This window comes from Pseudophryne corroboree, chromosome 7 (assembly GCF_028390025.1).
Source record: "Pseudophryne corroboree isolate aPseCor3 chromosome 7, aPseCor3.hap2, whole genome shotgun sequence".
Taxonomy (NCBI): domain Eukaryota; kingdom Metazoa; phylum Chordata; class Amphibia; order Anura; family Myobatrachidae; genus Pseudophryne; species Pseudophryne corroboree.
In genome coordinates, this window is record NC_086450.1 from 387240947 (window position 1) to 387261380 (window position 20434).

General features: G+C 47.9%; 1 protein-coding gene across 6 annotated transcripts in view; it reads right to left on the reverse strand.

The window, feature by feature from the left end:
* The window catches only part of INTS1 (integrator complex subunit 1), a 324003-nt gene that overhangs the window by 243421 nt on the left and 60148 nt on the right, over positions 1-20434 (reverse strand). For all 6 annotated transcript variants that reach the window (XM_063934591.1, XM_063934592.1, XM_063934589.1 and 3 more), the window contains one exon: positions 15189-15385. In XM_063934591.1, the coding sequence (XP_063790661.1) occupies positions 15189-15385 (197 nt within the window). The remainder of the gene's footprint in view (positions 1-15188; positions 15386-20434) is intronic.

Genomic DNA, 20434 nt, shown 5'->3' on the forward strand with positions numbered 1-20434 from the left:
AATACTCTTATTTGTGGTACTTGTAGTATCAGAAATATGTAACACCTCCTTCATTGCCCTTAACATGTAACGTGTGGCCCTAAAGGAAAATACGTTTGTTTCTTCACCGTCGACAGTGAAGTCAGTGTCCGTGTCTGTGTCTGTGTCGACCAACTGAGGTAAATGGGCGTTTTTACAAACCCCAGACGGTGTCTGAGACGCCTGGACAGGTACTAATTTGTTTGCCGGCCGTCTCATGTCGTCAACCGACCTTGCATCGTGTTGACATTATCACGTAATTCCTAAATAAGCCATCCATTCCGGTGTCGACTCCCTAGAGAGTGACATCACCAATACAGGCAATTTGCTCCGCCTCCTCACCAACATCGTCCTCCTACATGTCGACACACACGTACCGACACACAGCACACACACAGGGAATGCTCTGATAGAGGACAGGACCCCACTAGCCCTTTGGGGAGACAGAGGGAGAGTTTGCCAGCACACACCAAAAACGCTATAATTATACAGGGACAACCCCTTATACAAGTGTTTTCCCTTATAGCATTTTCACATATGTAATCATATCGCCAAATAAGTGCCCCCCCCCTCTCTGTTTTAACCCTGTTTCTGTAGTGCAGTGCAGGGGAGAGCCTGGGAGCCTTCCTCACAGCAGAGCTGAGCAGGAAAATGGCGCCGTGTGCTGAGGAGAATAGGCCCCGCCCCCTAAAACGGCGGGCTCTTCTCCCGGAGTTTGTGAGATCTGGCAGGGGTTAAATACATCCATATAGCCTCAAGGGCTATATGTGATGTATTTTAGCCATAAAAAAGGTATAATACATTGCTGCCCAGGGCGCCCCCCCCAGCGCCCTGCACCCTCAGTGACCGCTGGTATGAAGTGTGCTGACAACAATGGCGCACAGCTGCAGTGCTGTGCGCTACCTTATGAAGACTGAAAGTCTTCTGCCGCCTGTTTCTGGACCTCTGGACCTCTTCAACTTCGGCATCTGCAAGGGGTGTCGGCGGCACGGCTCCGGGACGAACCCCAGGGTGAGACCTGTGTTCCGACTCCCTCTGGAGCTAATGGTGTCCAGTAGCCTAAGAAGCAAATCCATCCTGCACGCAGGTGAGTTTACTTCTCTCCCCTAAGTCCCTCGTAGCAGTGAGCCTGTTGCCAGCAGGACTCACTGAAAATAAAAAACCTAACTTAAACTTTTATTCTAAGCAGCTCAGGAGAGCCACCTAGATTGCACCCTTCTCGGCCGGGCACAAAAATCTAACTGAGGCTTGGAGGAGGGTCATAGGGGGAGGAGCCAGTGCACACCACCTGATCCTAAAGCTTTTATTATTATTGTGCCCTGTCTCCTGCGGAGCCGCAAAACCCCATGGTCCTGACGGAGTCCCCAGCATCCACTTAGGACGTTAGAGAAATATATATATATATATATATATATATACACACACACACACACACATATACACTGCTCAAAAAAATAAAGAGAACACTGAAATAACACATCCTAGATCTGAATTAATGAAATATCCTTATTAAATACTTTGTTCTTTACATAGTTGAATGCGCTGACAACAAAATCACACAAAAATTATCAATGGAAATCAAATTTATTAACCCATGGAGGTCTGGATTTGGAGTCACACTCAAAATTAAAGTGGAAAAACACACTACAGGCTGACCCAACTTTGATGTAATGTCCTTAAAACAAGTCAAAATGAGGCTCAGTAGTGTGTGTGGCCTCCACGTGCCTGTATGACCTCCCTACAATGCCTGGACATGCTCCTGATGAGGTGGCGGATAGTCTCCTGAGGGATCTCCTCCCAGACCTGGACTAAAGCATCCGCCAACTCCTGGACAGTTGGTGGATGGAGCGAGACATGATGTCCCAGATGTGCTCAATTGGTTTCAGGTCTGGGGAACGGGCGGGCCAGTCCATAGCATCAATGCCTTCATCTTGCAGGAACTGCTGACACACTCCAGCCACATGAGGTCTAGCATTGTCTTGCATTAGGAGGAACCCAGGGCCAACCGCACCAGAATATGGTCTCACAAGGGGTCTGAGGATCTCATCTCGGTACCTAATGGCCCCCCAAAGAAATGCCACCCCACACCATTACTGACCCACTGCCAAACCGGTCATGCTGGAGGATGTTGCAGGCAGCAGAACGTTCTCCTTGGCGTCTCCAGACACTGTCACGTCTGCCACATGTGCTCAGTGAGAATCTGCTTTCATCTGTGAAGAGTACAGGGCGCCAGTGGCGAATTTGCCAATCTTGGTGTTCTCTGGCAAATGCCAAACGTCCTGCACGGTGTCGGGCTGTAAGCACAACCCCCACCTGTGGACGTCGGGCCCTCATACCACCCTCATGGAGTCTGTTTCTGATCGTTTGAGTAGACACATGCACATTTGTGGCTTGCTGGAGGTCATTTTGCAGGGCTCTGGCAGTGCTCCTCCTGTTCCTCCTTGCACAAAGGTGGAGGTAGTGGTCCTGCTGCTGGGTTGTTGCCCTCCTACGGCCTCCTCCACGTCTCCTGATGTACTGGCCTGTCTCCTGGTAGCGCCTCCATGCTCTGGACACTACGCTGACAGACACAGCAAACCTTCTTGCCACAGCTCGCATTGATGTGCCATCCTGGATGAGCTGCACTACCTGAGTCACTTGTGTGGGTTGTAGGGAGGTCACACACACTACTGAGCCTCATTTTGACTTGTTTTAAGGACATTACATCAAAGTTGGATCAGCCTGTAGTGTGTTTTTCCACTTTAATTTTGAGTGTGACTCCAAATCCAGACCTCCATGGGTTAATAAATTTGATTTCCATTGATAATTTTTGTGTGATTTTGTTGTCAGCACATTCAACTATGTAAAGAACAAAGTATTCAATAAGGACATTTCATTAATTCAGATCTAGGATGTGTTATTTCAGTGTTCCCTTTATTTTTTTGAGCAGTATATATATATATAAAAAATAAGATTTTAAACCTACCGGTAAATCTTTTTCTCCTAGTTCGTAGAGGATGCTGGGGACTCCATAAGGACCATGGGGTATAGATGGGCTCCGCAGGAGACATGGGCACTATAAAGAACTTTCAGTATGGGTGTGCACTGGCTCCTCCCTCTATGCCCCTCCCTCCAGACCTCAGTTAGAGAAACTGTGCCCAGAGGAGATGGACAATATGAGGAAAGGATTTTGTTAATCTAAGGGCAAGATTCATACCAGCCCACACCAATCACACCGTATAACATGGAATATACGCAACCAGTTAACAGTATGAACAAAAAACAGTAGCAGTCAAAAACCGATTCCAACTGTAACATAACCCTTATGTAAGCAACAACTATATACAAGTCTTGCAGATTCAGTCCGCACTGGGACGGGCGCCCAGCATCCTCTACGGACTAGGAGAAAAAGATTTACCGGTAGGTTTAAAATCTTATTTTCTCTTACGTCCTAGAGGATGCTGGGGACTCCGTAAGGACTATGGGGTTTATACCAAAGCTCCAAACCGGGCGGGTGACTCTGCAGCACCGTTTGAGCAAACGCGAGGTCCTCATCAGCCAAGGTATCAAACTTGTAGAATTTTGCAAAAGTGTTTGAACTTGACCAAGTTGCTGCTCGGCAAAGCTGTAATGCCGAGACGCCTCGGGCAGCCGCCCAAGAAGAGCCCACCTTCCTAGTGGAATGGGCCTTTACCGAATTTGGTAACGGCAGTCCCGCCGTATAATGAGCCTCCTGAATCGTGTTACAGATCCAGCGAGCAATAGTCTGCTTAGAAACAGGAGCGCCAACCTTGTTGGCTGCATACAGGACAAACAGAGCCTCGGTTTTCCTAACCCGAGCCGTTCTGGCTACATACATTTTTAAGGCCCTGACTACATCCAGGGACTTGGAGTCCTCCAAGTCGCCCGTAGCCACAGGCACCACAATAGGTTGGTTCATATGAAATGAAGAAACCACCTTAGGCAAAAATTGAGGCCGCGTCCTCAACTCTGCTCTATCCTCATGGAAAATCAAATAGGGGCTCTTGTGAGACAAGGCTGCCAACTCTGACACCCGCCTTGCAGATGCCAATTCAACCGTTTGAAGAGGTTCAAACCAGTGAGATTTCAGGAAACTTAATACCACATTAAGGTCCCATGGTGCCACTGGAGGCACAAAAGGAGGCTGGATGTGCAGCACTCCCTTTACAAAAGTCTGGACTTCTGTAAGAGAAGCCAATTCCTTCTGGAAGAATATAGAAAGGGCCGAAAACTGTACCTTAATGGAGCCTAACTTTAGGCCCATATCCACTCCTGTCTGTAGAAAGTGGAGACAACGGCCCAGATGGTAATCTTTCGTAGGAGCATTCTTGGCTTCACACCAAGATACATACATCCTCCAGATACGGTGATAATGTTTCGCCGTCACCTCCTTCCTAGCCTTTATCAGAGTAGGGATGACTTCTTCCGGAATACCCTTCTCGGCTAGGATTTGGTGTTCAACCGCCATGCCGTCAAACGTAACCGCGGTAAGTCTTGGAACCCGCAGGGCCCCTGCAGCAACAGGCCATGGATCTTCTGTGAGCATCTCCTGAAGATCTGAATATCCGAAGCTTTTTGTTGAGGCGTGACACCATCATGTCTATTTGGGGAAGTCCCCAAAGCCTTGCTATCTCTGCAAAGACCTCTTGATGAAGTCCCCACTCTCCTGGATGGAGATCGTGTCTGCTGAGGAAGTCTGCTTCCCAGTTGTCCACTCCCGGGATGAAGACCGCTGACAGAACGCTTACGTGATTTTCCGCCCAGCGCAGAATCCTGGTGGCTTCCGCCATTGCCACTCTGCTCCTTGTCCCGCCTTGGCGGTTTACATGGGCTACGGCTGTGACGTTGTCTGATTGAATCAGCACCGGTAGGTCGCGAAGAAGATTCTCCGCTTGTCGTAGGCCGTTGTATATGGCCCTCAATTCCAGTACGTTGATGTGTAGACAAGCCTCCTGGCTTGACCATAGTCCCTGAAAATTTCTTCCTTGTGTGACTACTCCCCATCCTCGGAGGCTCGCGTCCGTGGTCACCAGACTCCAGTCTTGAATGCCGAACCTGCGACCCTCTAGAAGGTGAGCACTTTGCAGCCACCACAGGAGAGACACCCTGGCCCTGGGGGACAGGCATATCTTTTGATGTATGTGCAGATGGGACCCTGACCACTTGTCCAGAAGGTCCCACTGAAAAGTCCTCGCATGGAACCTGCCGAAGGGGTTGGCCTCGTAAGCTGCCACCATTTTCCCCAGAACCCGAGTGCATTGATGAACCGACACCCTTTTTGGTTTTAGCAGGTCTCTGACCATGTTCTGGAGGTCCTGGGCTTTTTCCATTGGGAGAAAAACCCTCTTCTGTTCCGTGTCCAGAATCATTCCTAGGAATGATAGTCGAGTCGTTCGAATCAATTGTAACTTTGGCAGATTGAGAATCCAACCGTGCTGTTGTAGCACTCTCAGGGAGAGCGACACGCTCTTCAGCAATTGCTCTCTCGATCTCGCCTTTATCAGGAGATCGTCCAAGTATGGGATAATTGTGAATCCCTGCCTGCGCAGGAGCACCATCATCTCCGCCATCACCTTGGTGAAAATCCTCGGAGCCGTGGAAAGCCCAAACGGCAACGTCTGAAACTGGTAATGACAGTCCTGTACCGCGAATCTCAGATACTCCTGATGAGGAGGATATATGGGGACATGAAGGTATGCATCCTTTACGTCCAGTGACACCATAAAATCCCCCCTTCCAGACTGGATATCACTGCCCGGAGTGATTCCATCTTGAATTTGAACTTTTTCAAGTACAGGTTTAGAGATTTTAGATTTAAAATGGGCCTGACCGAGCCATCCGGCTTCGGGACCACGAACAGGGTTGAATAGTACCCTTTTTCTTGTTGGGCCAGGGGGACCCTGATAATCACTTGCTGTTGACACAGCTTTTGAATTGCAGCTAACACTACTTCCCTCTCCGGGGGAGAAGCTGGTAAGGCCGACTTGAAAAATCGGCGAGGGGGTACCTCTTCGAATTCCAGTTTGTAGCCTTGGGAAACAATTTCCATCGCCCAAGGATCCACGTCTGACAGAACCCAGACCTGGCTGAAGAGTCGAAGACGTGCCCCCACCGGTGCGGACTCCCTCAGTGGAGCCCCAGTGTCATGCGGTGGATTTAGTAGAAGCCGGGGAGGACTTCTGCTCCTGGGAACTAGCCGTAGCAGGCGTTCTGTTTCCTCTACCCTTACCTCTGGCAAGGAAGGAAGAGCCCCGACCTCTTCTGGACTTATGCGACCGAAAGGACTGCATCTGATATTGTGGAGTTTTCTTTTGCTGTGGGGAAACATAAGGCAAAAAAGTAGATTTACCCGCAGTAGCTGTGGAAACTAGGTCCTCGAGACCTTCCCCAAATAAAACCTCACCCGTGTAAGGTAAAACTTTCATATGCTTCTTTGAGTCGGCATCACCCGTCCATTGGCGGGTCCACAGAGCCCGCCTAGCTAAGACCGCCATGGCGTTGGCCCTTGAACCTAGTAGTCCGACGTCTCTTTGAGCGTCTCTCATATATAAGACTGCGTCTTTGATGTGACCAAAGGTCAACAAAATGGTATCCCTATCTAGGGTATCAAGATCAGCTGACACGGAATCTGTCCAAGCTGCTACCGTGCTACAGACCCAAGCTGATGCTATAGCCGGTCTGAGTAAAGCACCAGTATGTGTATAAATAGATTTCAAAGTTGTTTCCTGTCTGCGATCAGCAGAATCTTTGAGAGCTGCCGTGTCAGGGAACGGTAGCGCCACCTTTTTGGATAAGCGTGTCAACGCCTTGTCTACCCTGGGCAAGGATTCCCACCGTACTCTGTCCTGCGCAGGGAAAGGATACGCCATAAGAATTCTCTTGGGAATCTGCAGTTTCTTGTCTGGAGTTTCCCAAGCTTTTTCAAATACAGCGTTCAGCTCATAAGATGGTGGAAATGTTACCTCAGGTTTCTTTTCCTTAAACATGTGTACCCTCGTGTCAGGGACAGAGGGGTCATCAGTGATATGCAAAACATCTTTTATTGCAATAATCATATAATGAATACTTTTGGCCACCCTAGCCTCATCATAATCGACACTGGAGTCAGAATCTGTGTCGGTATCAGTGTCAGCTATTTGGGATAGGGGACGCTTTTGAGACCCTGAAGGGCCCTGTTCTCTGGACTCTGCATTGTCCAATCTCTGATGTAACAAGGTCACATTTGCATTTAAAACATTCCACATGTCCAACCTATCCGGTGTCGGCGATGCCGACTGAGAACCCCAATCATCTGCTCCACCTCCTCTCTAGAAGAGCCTTCCGTTTCAGACATGCCGACACACGTACCGACACCCCCCCACACACAGGGATTGTATATATTACTATGGAGACAATTCCCCCAATAAAGCCCTTTGGAGAGGCAGAGAGAGAGTATGCCAGCACACACCCAGCGCCAATAACCCTGGAAACCAAATTTCCAGCCAAGTAGCGCTTTTATATATTTATATAGATAAATCTATACACTCACTGCGCCTTACAAGTTCCCCCCCCCCTCTTTTTTGGCCCTCTGTCACCGTGTTCAGCAGGGGAGAGTCCGGGGAGCCAGCTCCTGCAGTGTGCTGTGAAGAAAATGGCGCTGGTCAGTGCTGGGAGATCAAGCCCCGCCCCCTCAGCGGCGGGCTTCGGCCCCACTCAAATTTTATTTATACTGGCTGGGGTTAAAATATATACTGCCACTGTAGCCTATATTCATATTTGTGCCAGTCCTAGAGGTTTATTGCTGCCCAGGGCGCCCCCCCTGCGCCCTGCACCCATCAGTGCTTCAGTGTGTGTGTAGTGTGGGAGCAATGGCGCGCAGCGGTAACGTTACCTCATAGAAGATCTGAAGTCTTCTGCCGCCTTTGAAGTCTTCTTTCTTCTTATACTCACCCGGCTTCTATCTTCCGGCTCTGTGAGGAGGACGGCGGCGCGGCTCCGGGACGAACGGCGAGGGTGAGACCTGCGTTCCGACTCCCTCTGGAGCTAATGGTGTCCAGTAGCCTAAAAAGCAGAGCCTATCATCTAAGTAGGTCTGCTTCTCTCTCCTCAGTCCCACGATGCAGGGAGCCTGTTGCCAGCAGTGCTCCCTGAAAATAAAAAAACCTAACAAAATTATTTATTCAGAGAAACTCAGTAGAGCTCCCCTGTAGTGCACCCATTCTCCTCTGGGCACAGAATCCAACTGAGGTCTGGAGGAGGGGCACAGAGGGAGGAGCCAGTGCACACCCATACTGAAAGTTTTCTATAATGCCCATGTCTCCTGCGGAGCCCGTCTATACCCCATGGTCCTTACGGAGTCCCCAGCATCCTCTAGGGCGTAAGAGAAATGCCAGATGGTGGAGGGGTTTAGGGGAGGAGACACAGTCAACCAGGTTTAGCTTACAGAAGTGCCTATACTCAATAAGAGAGAAATTAAGAATTTACTCACCGGTAATTCTATTTCTCGTAGTCCGTAGTGGATACTGGGAACTCCGTAAGGACCATGGGGAATAGACGGGCTCCGCAGGAGACTGGGCACTCTAAAGAAAAGATTAGGTACTATCTGGTGTGCACTGGCTCCTCCCTCTATGCCCCTCCTCCAGATCTCAGTTAGGGAAACTGTGCCCGGAAGAGCTGACATTACAAGGAAAGGATTTTTGGAATCCAGGGTAAGACTCATACCAGCCACACCAATCACACCGTACAACTTGTGATAACCTTACCCAGTTAACAGTATGAACAACAACTGAGCCTCACTCAACGGATGGCTCATAACAATAACCCTTATTTAAGCAATAACTATATACACGTATTGCAGAAAGTCCGCACTTGGGACGGGCGCCCAGCTTCCACTACGGACTACGAGAAATAGAATTACCGGTGAGTAAATTCTTATTTTCTCCGACGTCCTAGTGGATGCTGGGAACTCCGTAAGGACCATGGGGATTATACCAAAGCTCCCAAACGGGCGGGAGAGTGCGGATGACTCTGCAGCACCGAATGAGCAAACACAAGGTCCTCCTCAGCCAGGGTATCAAACTTGTAGAACTTTGCAAAGGTGTTTGAACCCGACCAAGTAGCCGCTCGGCAAAGCTGTAAAGCCGAGACCCCTCGGGCGGTCGCCCAAGAAGAGCCCACATTCCTTGTGGAATGGGCTTTTACTGATTTTGGATGCGGCAATCCAGCCGCAGAATGAGCCAGCTGAATCGTGCTACAGATCCAGCGAGCAATAGTTTGCTTTGAAGCAGGAGCACCCAGCTTGTTGGGTGCATGCAGGATAAACAGCGAGTCAGTCTTCCTGACTCCAGCCGTTCTGGAAACATATATTTTCAAAGCCCTGACTACTTCCAGCAACTTGGAGTCCTCCAAGTCCCGAGTAGCCGCAGGCACCACAATAGGTTGGTTCAAATGAAACGATGATACCACCTTTGGGAGAAATTGGGGACGAGTCCTCAATTCTGCCCTGTCCATATGGAAGATCAGATATGGGCTTTTACATGACAAAGCCGCCAATTCCGACACACGCCTAGCCGATGCTAAGGCCAACAGCATGACCACTTTCCACGTGAGATACTTTAGTTCCACGGTCTTAAGTGGCTCAAACCAGTGGGATTTCAGGAAATCCAACACAACGTTAAGATCCCAGGGTGCCACTGGTGGCACAAAAGGGGGCTGAATATGCAGCATTCCCTTAACAAACGTCTGAACCTCAGGCAGTGAAGCCAGTTCTTTTTGAAAGAAAATGGATAGGGCCGAAATCTGGACCTTTATGGACCCCAATTTTAGGCCCATAGTCACCCCTGACTGTAGGAAGTGCAGGAATCGACCCAGCCGGAATTCCTCTGTAGGGGCCGTCCTGGCCTCAAACCAAGCAACATATTTTCGCCATATACGGTGATAATGCTTTGCTGTCACGTCCTTCCTAGCCTTTATCAGCGTAGGAATAACTTCATCCGGAATGCCTTTTTCCGCTAGGATCCGGCGTTCAACTGCCATGCCGTCAAACGCAGCCGCGGTAAGTCTTGGAACAGACAGGGCCCTTGTTGCAGCAGGTCCTGTCTGAAAGGCAGAGGCCATGGGTCCTCTGTGCGCATTTCTTGCAGTTCCGGGTACCAAGTCCTTCTTGGCCAATCCGGAACAATGAGTATTGTTCTTATTCCTCTCTTTCTTACTATTCTCAGTACCTTGGGTATGAGAGGAAGAGGAGGAAACACATATACCGACTGGTACACCCACGGTGTCACTAGGGCGTCCACAGCTATCGCCTGAGGGTCCCTTGACCTGGCGCAATATCTTTTTAGCTTTTTGTTGAGGCGGGACGCCATCATGACCACCTGTGGCAGTTCCCATCGCTTTGCAATCTGTGTGAAGACTTCTTGATGAAGTCCCCACTCTCCCGGGTGGAGGTCGTGTCTGCTGAGGAAGTCTGTTTCCCAGTTGTCCACTCCCGGAATGAACACTGCTGACAGTGCTTGCACGTGATTCTCCGCCCACCGAAGAATCTTTGTGGCTTCCGCCATTGCCATCCTGCTTCTTGTGCCGCCCTGGCGGTTTACATGGGCGACCGCCGTGATGTTGAATGACTGAATCAGCACTGGCCGGTTTCGAAGCAGGGGCTCTGCTTGACTCAGGGCGTTGTAAATGGCCCTTAGTTCCAGTATATTTATGTGTAGAGAAGTCTCCAGACTTGACCACAGCCATTGGAAGTTTCTTCCCTGAGTGACTGCCCCCCATCCTCGGAGGCTTGCATCCGTGGTCACCAGGACCCAGTCCTGTATGCCGAACCTGCGGCCCTCGAGAAGGTGAGCACTCTGCAGCCACCACAGAAGAGACACCCTGGCCCTTGGGGACAGGGTGATCAGCCGATGCATCTGAAGATGCGATCCGGACCACTTGTCCAACAGATCCCAAGGAAGGATCCTTGCATGGAACCTGCTGAAGGGAATGGCTTCGTATGAAGCCACCATCTTTCCCAGGACTCGCGTGCAGTGATGCACCGATACCTGTTTTGGTTTCAGGAGGTCCCTGACCAGAGATGCTAATTCCTGGGCCTTCTCCACCGGGAGAAACACCTTCTTCTGTTCTGTGTCCAGAATCATGCCCAGGAAAAGCAGACGCGTCGTAGGAATCAGCTGCGACTTTGGAACATTCAGAATCCAGCCGTGCTGTTGCAACACTTCCTGAGAGAGTGCTATGCTGATCAACAACTGCTCTCTGGACCTCGCCTTTATGAGGAGATCGTCCAAGTACGGGATAACTATAACTCCCTTCTTCCGAAGGAGTATCATCATTTCGGCCATTACCTTGGTAAATATCCTCGGTGCCGTGGACAGGCAAAACGGCAACGTCTGGAACTGGTAATGACAGTCCTGTACCACAAACCTGAGGTACTCCTGGTGAAGTGGGTAAATGGGGACATGCAAGTAAGCATCCTTGATGTCCAGCGACACCATAAAATCCCCCTCTTCCAGGCTTGCAATAACCGCTCTGAGCGATTCCATTTTGAACTTGAATTTCTTTATATAAGTGTTCAAGGATTTTAAATTCAGAATGGGTCTCACCGAACCGTCCGGTTTCGGTACCACAAACATTGTGGAATAGTAACCCCTTCCCTGTTGAAGGAGGGGGACCCTGATAATCACTTGCTGGAGGTACAGCTTGTGAATTGCCGCCAGTACTACCTCCCTTTCCATGGGGGAAGCTGGCAAGGCTGATTTGAGGTAACGGCGGGGGGGAGTCGCTTCGAATTCCAGCTTGTATCCCTGAGATACAATTTGTACAGCCCAGAGATCCACCTGTGAGCGAACCCACTGGTTGCTGAAGTTTCGGAGACACGCCCCCACTGCATCTGGCTCCGCCTGTGGAGCCCCAACGTCATGCGGTGGACTTAGTGGAAGCACGGGAGGACTTTTGTTCCTGGGAACTGGCTGCATGGTGCAGCTTCTTACCTCTACCCCTGCCTCTGGCAAGAAAGGATGCGCCCCTGACCCTCTTGCCTTTCTGAGAACGAAAGGACTGCATTTGATAATACGGTGCTTTCTTAGGCTGTGAGGAAACCTGAGGCAAGAAAGTCGACTTTCCAGCTGTCGCTGTGGACACGAGGTCCGATAGACCGTCCCCAAACAATTCCTCACCCTTATAAGGCAAAACCTCCATGTGTTTTTTAGAATCAGCATCTCCTGTCCATTGCCGAGTCCATAAGACCCTCCTGGAAGAAATGGACATAGCATTAATTCTAGAGCCCAGCAGGCAAATGTCCCTCTGAGCATCCCGCATATATAAGACGACGTCTTTTATATGGCCCAGGGTTAGCAAAACAGTATCCCTGTCGAGGGAATCTATGTCGTCTGACAGAGTATCTGTCCATGCTGCTACAGCACTACACATCCAGGCTGAAGCAATAGCAGGTCTCAGTAGAGTACCAGAGTGTGTATACACTGACTTCAGGATAGCTTCCTGCTTTCTATCCGCAGGCTTCTTTAGGGCGGCCGTATCCTGAGACGGCAGGGCCACCTTTTTAGATAAGCGTGTCAGCGCCTTGTCCACCCTAGGGGATGTTTCCCAACGTAACCTGTCCGTTGGCGGGAAAGGGTACGCCATCAGTAACCTCTTAGAAATCACTAGTTTCTTATCAGGGGAACTCCACGCTTCTTCACATAATTCATTTAATTCATCAGATGGGGGAAAAGTCACTGGCTGCTTTTTCTCCCCAAACATATAAACCCTCTTGGTATTAACAGGGTTAATCTCAGAAATGTGTAATACATCTTTCATTGCAATAATCATGTATCGGATGGCCTTGGTCATTTTAGACTGTAAATGTGCCTCATCATCGTCGACACTTGAGTCGGACTCCGTGTCGACATCTGTGTCAACCATCTGAGATAGAGAGCGTTTATGAGCCCCTGACGGTTTCTGAGTCGCCTGGGCAGGCGCGGGCTGAGACCTCGGCTGTCCCAAGGCTGCAGCGTCATCAAACCTTTTATGTAAGGAGCTTACATTGTCGTTTAAGACCTTCCACATATCCATCCAATCAGGTGTCGGCCCCGACGGGGGCGACACCACACTTATCTGCCCTTGCTCCGCCTCCACGTAACCCTCCTCATCAAACATGTCGACACAGCCGTACCGACACACCGCACACACACAGGGAATGCTCAGACTGAGGACAGGACCCCACAAGGTCCTTTGGGGAGACAGAGAGAGAGTATGCCAGCACACACCACAGCGCTATATAACACAGGGATTTTCACTTATAATAAGTGATTACCCAATAGCTGCCTTATATGTTTTATTTGCGCCTAAATTTATGTGCCCCCCCCCTCTCTTTTTTACCCTTCTTGTACCTGGATACTGCAGGGGAGAGCCTGGGGAGCTGCTTCCAGCGGAGCTGTGAAGAGAAAATGGCGCTGGTGTGCTGAGGAAGAAGGCCCCGCCCCCTCAGTGGCGGGCTTCTGTCCCGCTTTCTGTGTAAAAAAGTGGCGGGGGTTTTTACATATATACAGTGCCAGACTGTATATATGTATTTTTATTGCCAAAAGGTACTTCAATTGCTGCCCAGGGCGCCCCCCAGCGCCCTGCACCCTACAGTGACCGGAGTGTGTAAGTGTGCTGGGAGCAATGGCGCACAGCTGCGGTGCTGTGCGCTACCTTAAATGAAGACAGGAGTCTTCTGCCGCCGATTTCGTCGTCTTCAAGCTTCTGTTCTTCTGGCTCTGCGAGGGGGACGGCGGCGCGGCTCCGGGAACGGAAGATCGAGGACAGGTGCCTGTGTTCGAACCCTCTGGAGCTAATGGTGTCCAGTAGCCTAAGAAGCACAAGCTAGCTGCAAGCAGGTAGGTTTGCTTCTCTCCCCTTAGTCCCACGTAGCAGTGAGTCTGTTGCCAGCAGAAGCTCACTGAAAATAAAAAACCTAATAAATACTTTCTTTACTAGTAAGCTCAGGAGAGCCCACTACGAGCACCCAGCTCTGGCCGGGCACAGATTCTAACTGAGGTCTGGAGGAGGGGCATAGAGGGAGGAGCCAGTGCACACCAGATAGTACCTAATCTTTTCTTTCTTTTCTGCGGAGCCCGTCTATTCCCCATGGTCCTTACGGAGTTCCCAGCATCCACTAGGACGTCAGAGAAATGGGACTTACTTTACTGTAAGCTGGGCAAGCACGGTCAGAACAGACATCTTACTAAGCCAGCCTCACATCCATCAGATATCATGGGCATATACTGTGAGATATCTCACAACTTATGGACACATGATGTCAGAGTTCCTCCCCCGGGGAGGAGACATTTCCACGTTCCTCACACGTGAAAGAACAGGGGAAATGGCCATCGGCCAGACGCGGCAGACTGCATGACGCTATTGCAGGAAATACACATTCAATTACATTATATACAAATTAATATTTAATGATTATGCTTTATTTAAAACAACAATTACTGACTACTTTACATGAAGTGCCTACATCATAAATACCATACAATGACACAAAACATAAGGTAAAGATGGCCCTTCACAAATGAGCATAATGCATAAATTAAATCAACAAGTGCGGTTCATAGTCTTGCTGCTGCATACTGCACCGTACTGCTGTCAGAGAGAGAACACAGTAAATGTGCTTAGGAACAAAAATAAACTGCAGCGAAATGGATTAGTGGGTTATTCAGAGATGGATGCGGCAACATGTGCACCCATATACTCACATGCTTAGGGGGGCGCCCAGCACAGAGCAAGGCCGTTAGCATGTGTGGTGCCGCCCTGCGCTACTTTCGCAAATGAATAGAGGTCGACTCCAGCATGCGCAGCCTCCTGGCTGTGTAGGTAGGGGTCCCACCCCCATGTTTCCAGAAAACGCAGGCAATGTCATAGGCCGGCCACGTAAACGGGCGTGTCATGCCTGCGTTTCCTAATCGCCTCCTTTTCTCCCCAATGTCCCGTCGCCACCTTGGGACGTCTATCAATCACCATGCAATCGCATCTTTCCGGGATGCGATCACATGGTGAAGGGTCGTGCACGTGCACTATGGCCGGTGCGCCTGCGCAGACCCTATGCAAATGCAGCGGCTGCGCCCATCTCTGAATAAGTCGCTTAGTTCAAGACTATAAAAATGGTAGAAACGTTCATGATGTTATAAATAATAATAATAAATCCTCACCTCAATTACTCCTTCAGTTGCAAATATATTGGGTTTAATTTTTGCCAAAAACATCAAACTCAAGTACAATGTGGGGTCGGGCTTTGCACGGTTCAGCTTCAGCTGCTTTACGGCCCCACAGAGCACACCTTCAATACGATCGTCGTTTCCATCTTGCTCAGATGCTTCAATGTCATCCAGCAGGGAGGCCGGAGCGACTGAAGGGGATAGGGAAGCAAATTAGATCACAATGTTACTGTTTACAGGTCCAGGCTGTCTCCTTCCACATTTAAAACTGCCATCAGGGATTATTAATTATAAAGAGTGAAAAGTGACTTCTCATACCACAGCCTGAATACACAGACCCTATGATGTGAGTATTAATGACTGACTTATGGTGTGCTCATAGAAGACATATACAGCACCACAGCCTGAATACACAGACCCTATGATGTGAGTATTAATGACTGACTTATGGTGTGCTCATAGAAGACATATACAGCACCAAAGCCTGAATACACAGACCCTATGATGTGAGTATTAATGACTGACTTATGGTGAGCTCATAGAAGACATATACACCACCACAGCCTGAATACACAGACCCTATGATGTGAGTATTAATGACTGACTTATGGTGTGCTCATAGAAGACATATACACCACCACAGCCTGAATACACAGACCCTATGATGTGAGTATTAATGCACTGACTTATGGTGTGCTCATAGAAGACATATACATCACCACAGCCTGAATACACAGACCCTATGATGTGAGTATTAATGCACTGACTTATGGTGTGCTCATAGAAGACATATACAGCACCACAGCCTGAATACACAGACCCTATGATGTGAGTATTAATGCACTGACTTATGGTGTGCTCATAGAAGACATATACAGCACCACAGCCTGAATACACAGACCATATGATGTGAGTATTAATGCACTGACTTATGGTGTGCTCGTAGAAGACATATACACCACCACAGCCTGAATACACAGACGCTATGATGTGAGTATTAATGCACTGACTTATGGTGTGCTCATAGAAGACATATACAGCACCACAGCCTGAATACACAGACCCTATGATGTGAGTATTAATGCACTGACTTATGGTGTGCTCATAGAAGACATATACAGCACCACAGCCTGAATACACAGACCCTATGATGTGAGTATTAATGCACTGACTTATGGTGTGCTCATAGAAGACATATACAGCACCACAGCCTGAATACACAGACCATATGATGTGAGTATTAATGCACTGACTTATGGTGTGCTCGTAGAAGACATATACACCACCACAGCCTGAATACACAGACCCTATGATGAGAGTATTAATGTACTGACTTATGGTGAGCTCATAGAAGACATATATAGCACCATAGCCTGAATACACAGACCCTATGATTTGAGTATTAATGTACTGACTTATGGTGTGCGCATAGAAGACATATACACCACCACAGCCTGAATACACAGACCCTATGATGTGAGTATTAATGCACTGACTTATGGTGTGCTCATAGAAGACATATACAGCACCACAGCCTGAATACACAGACCCTATGATGTGAGTATTAATGCACTGACTTATGGTGTGCTCATAGAAGACATATACAGCACCACAGCCTGAATACACAGACCCTATGATGTGAGTATTAATGCACTGACTTATGGTGTGCTCATAGAAGACATATACAGCCTGAATACACAGACCCTATGATGTGAGTATTAATGCACTGACTTATGGTGTGCTCATAGAAGACATATATAGCACCACAGCCTGAATACACAGACCCTATGATGTGAGTATTAATGCACTGACTTATGGTGAGCTCATAGAAGACATATACAGCACCACAGCCTGAATACACAGACCCTATGATGTGAGTATTAATGCACTGACTTATGGTGAGCTCGTAGAAGACATATACAGCACCACAGCCTGAATACACAGACCCTATGATGTGAGTATTAATGCACTGACTTATGGTGAGCTCGTAGAAGACATATACACCACCACTGCCTGAATACACAGACCCTATGATGTGAGTATTAATGCACTGATTTATGGTGTGGTCATAGAAGACATATACACCACCACAGCCTGAATACACAGACCCTATGATGTGAGTATTAATGCACTGACTTATGGTGTGCTCATAGAAGACATATACAGCACCACAGCCTGAATACACAGACCCTATGATGTGAGTATTAATGCACTGACTTATGGTGAGCTCGTAGAAGACATATACACCACCACAGCCTGAATACACAGACCCTATTATGTGAGTTTTAATGCACTGACTTATGGTGTGCTCGTAGAAGACATATACACCACCACAGCCTGAATACACAGACCCTATGACGAGAGTATTAATGCACTGACTTATGGTGTGCTCATAGAAGACATATATAGCACCACAGCCTGAATACACAGACCCTATGATGTGAGTATTAATGCACTGACTTATGGTGTGCTCATAGAAGACATATACAGCACCACAGCCTGAATACACAGACCCTATGATGAGAGTATTAATGCACTGACTTATGGTGTGCTCATAGAAGACATATATAGCACCACAGCCTGAATACACAGACCCTATGATGTGAGTATTTATGACTGACTTATGAAGTGTCAAAGTCGAAAAATATTGCAGTACATACATTACGTACAAACTACACACAGATGGCCTCCGTGTGCGTACTTGCTCTGCCGTGCGTGCGCATATTCGCAATTTGCGTATGGTCGCTCCCGCGGACCTGCGTATTAGCGCGTGGTATGAGTATTTACGGTAGAGTTTGTGAACGCATGGAAAAGCCATCAAAACACATTACATATTTAATCCAAATAGTGCACATTTTACACATAGCCTCCCTGCAACACAGCAGCAAGTTACATATAGTAAATATAGGTCAGATAGGGCCCTAGGTAGGGTACATTGCCTTCGCTATCGACAGTGTATGGTAGTACTGGCCAACGTGGGCGTGAGTGGGTGAAAGCGCTCTGAGAACTTTCACCGTCTATTCGTATTGTGCATTTGAGATTGCGTAAAAGGAAAAAGTCCGTGATGGCATCCAATTGCACAAGTGGTGTACGTTTTGTAACCAGGGTTCAGGTTGTAAAGCCGCGGCCCATGGGGTCAGCGATGTTTGTTATGTGTGGAAAATATGGTTCACACACAGAAGACTTTTTGTCAGAATGGGTACGTATGACTGACAAAGATAGGGTACCATTCACTAAAGTGGGCAGCTTTGAACCAGAGGTATTGCAGAACTTAAGGATTAGGATATGTCTAATAAAATCCAGAAAACAAAGGATTAGACATACAGATTGTTTACATTTATGGCAACAAGAGGGGGATATGCAAAGGGAACAAATTCGCAAAACAGGTTCAAAACCTAGCGGGAATGAGAACACAAACACACCATTGTCGACACAGGTCGAAGGGGAAGAGATGACTACAGTCAATGGTATATCAGTAAATGATAATAGTATGCAAAAACAATGTATTAACCCTAATATTTGCAAGATGTATCCTGTTTTGAAGTATTTTCAAGGTTATAGGTCACAAGAAGATGAAGGATCCAGCCAAATTGCAGCTCTCCTCAAAGCAGTCATCTTGCAGGAAACTCAGGTGGGGCATGTCCAACCAGGTAGAGCAGTAACAATATTCCCCAATAAAAGAACTGGTGAGGTCACAGCTACCGGTAAGTGTGAGACAGTTCATTGCACAGAGACAACAACACCTCACAGTAAACAGATTAGGAACAGAATGGTAGAATTACACCCTGTCTTGGAAATAGTAACTCCCAATGGGGGAACCGATAGTCAGGGAGTAGTCCTCACCAGGAATAATGCAATGTATTGCCCGTAGCCCAGAGATGAGCTGCGATCAATCATTTCAGAATTCCCCGACCCTCGGAAGCATTTAGCCAGATGTCAGAAGTTTATCAGAGATCTGGGTAATGCGTATGAACCGACAAACAAACACTGGCGGATATTTTTGAAAGCGTGCCTACCCCCTAATATTGACACCCAAACATTTATCACTGATTGCAGATTAGAGTCGGATAGTCTTATGACTGACAAACACAATCAGGAGAACTTAGAGCAAATTAACATGCAACTAGAGTTGTATTTCCCCACAACTATTAAGTGGAGAAAAATTTTCACCATAAAACAGAGGGAAAATGAAATGACATCGGAATATTTCCATCGGGCCCTGCAAATAATGGATAGATACATTAGGGTATCAGATATAGGGAACGATGCGAATTACAGGGAGGTGGCTGTCTCTGTGCTAATGGACGGACTCAATCAGACAGTAAGGGACAGGGTACAAACATTTTTGCCTGATTGGAGAGGGGCCACAGTAGCTTGTCTTAGAGAGTGCGCGATTGAACACCATAAGAATATTGCTATGCGTAGAGAACTGCAGGAGGAGAGGCTGAGGATTGAAAGTATATAGGCTCTTACACCAAAGTCTCATCAGCCTAAACCCCAAAACCCTGGTGGTAAGAAAAGACCGAGAATATGTTACATTTGTAAAAAAGAAGGGCATTTTGCCAGAGATTGTAGGAGTAGTAGAACACATAGCCAATATAGACCCCTAGACAGAGAAAACAAGCCACGTTATTAAAACACATAGAGGGGATCAAGGGACATATAGTAAGGAATCACGAGCCATATAGAAAATACAGATTCGGTTAATGGGAAGAACAGAATAAATGCAACTTTACCCTTTTGACAGAACTTGCTGGGGTTGGGAGGAGGCCTCTAAACTTTTGCTTCTCTCTCTAGCAGAAGTGACCTCTAATTAACTTAACAGGAGTTTTGTTAGAGATGGTATACATATTGAGTGCTCCCGCCCAGGAAGTACAAAGTATGTTGGATACCCACGAAGACTAATGTTGTATTTCACTGTTTTAGATGCATGTCCATCACAGGTAGAGGAAATTATCTCACAGATACCGGGTTCCCTATGAATTTAGGATGGACAGGACACTGGATTGATGGCTGGGATAGTCCCAGTAGAGATAAGACACACAGAAATGTTTTTTTTAGGGGAGCAGACCGAGTAGAGAATCATTCCCCCGTAGTGCCCAATCCAGATGTCAAATTTTGTAAAATCTTCTTTGCCTCTACAAACTTATCTGTTACTAAACTCTATGTGATTTGTCTTCAAAGTTTCCTCTTCATCTCTTGCGTTCACCGACAGGATTACAGTTCAGACGCCACATGCC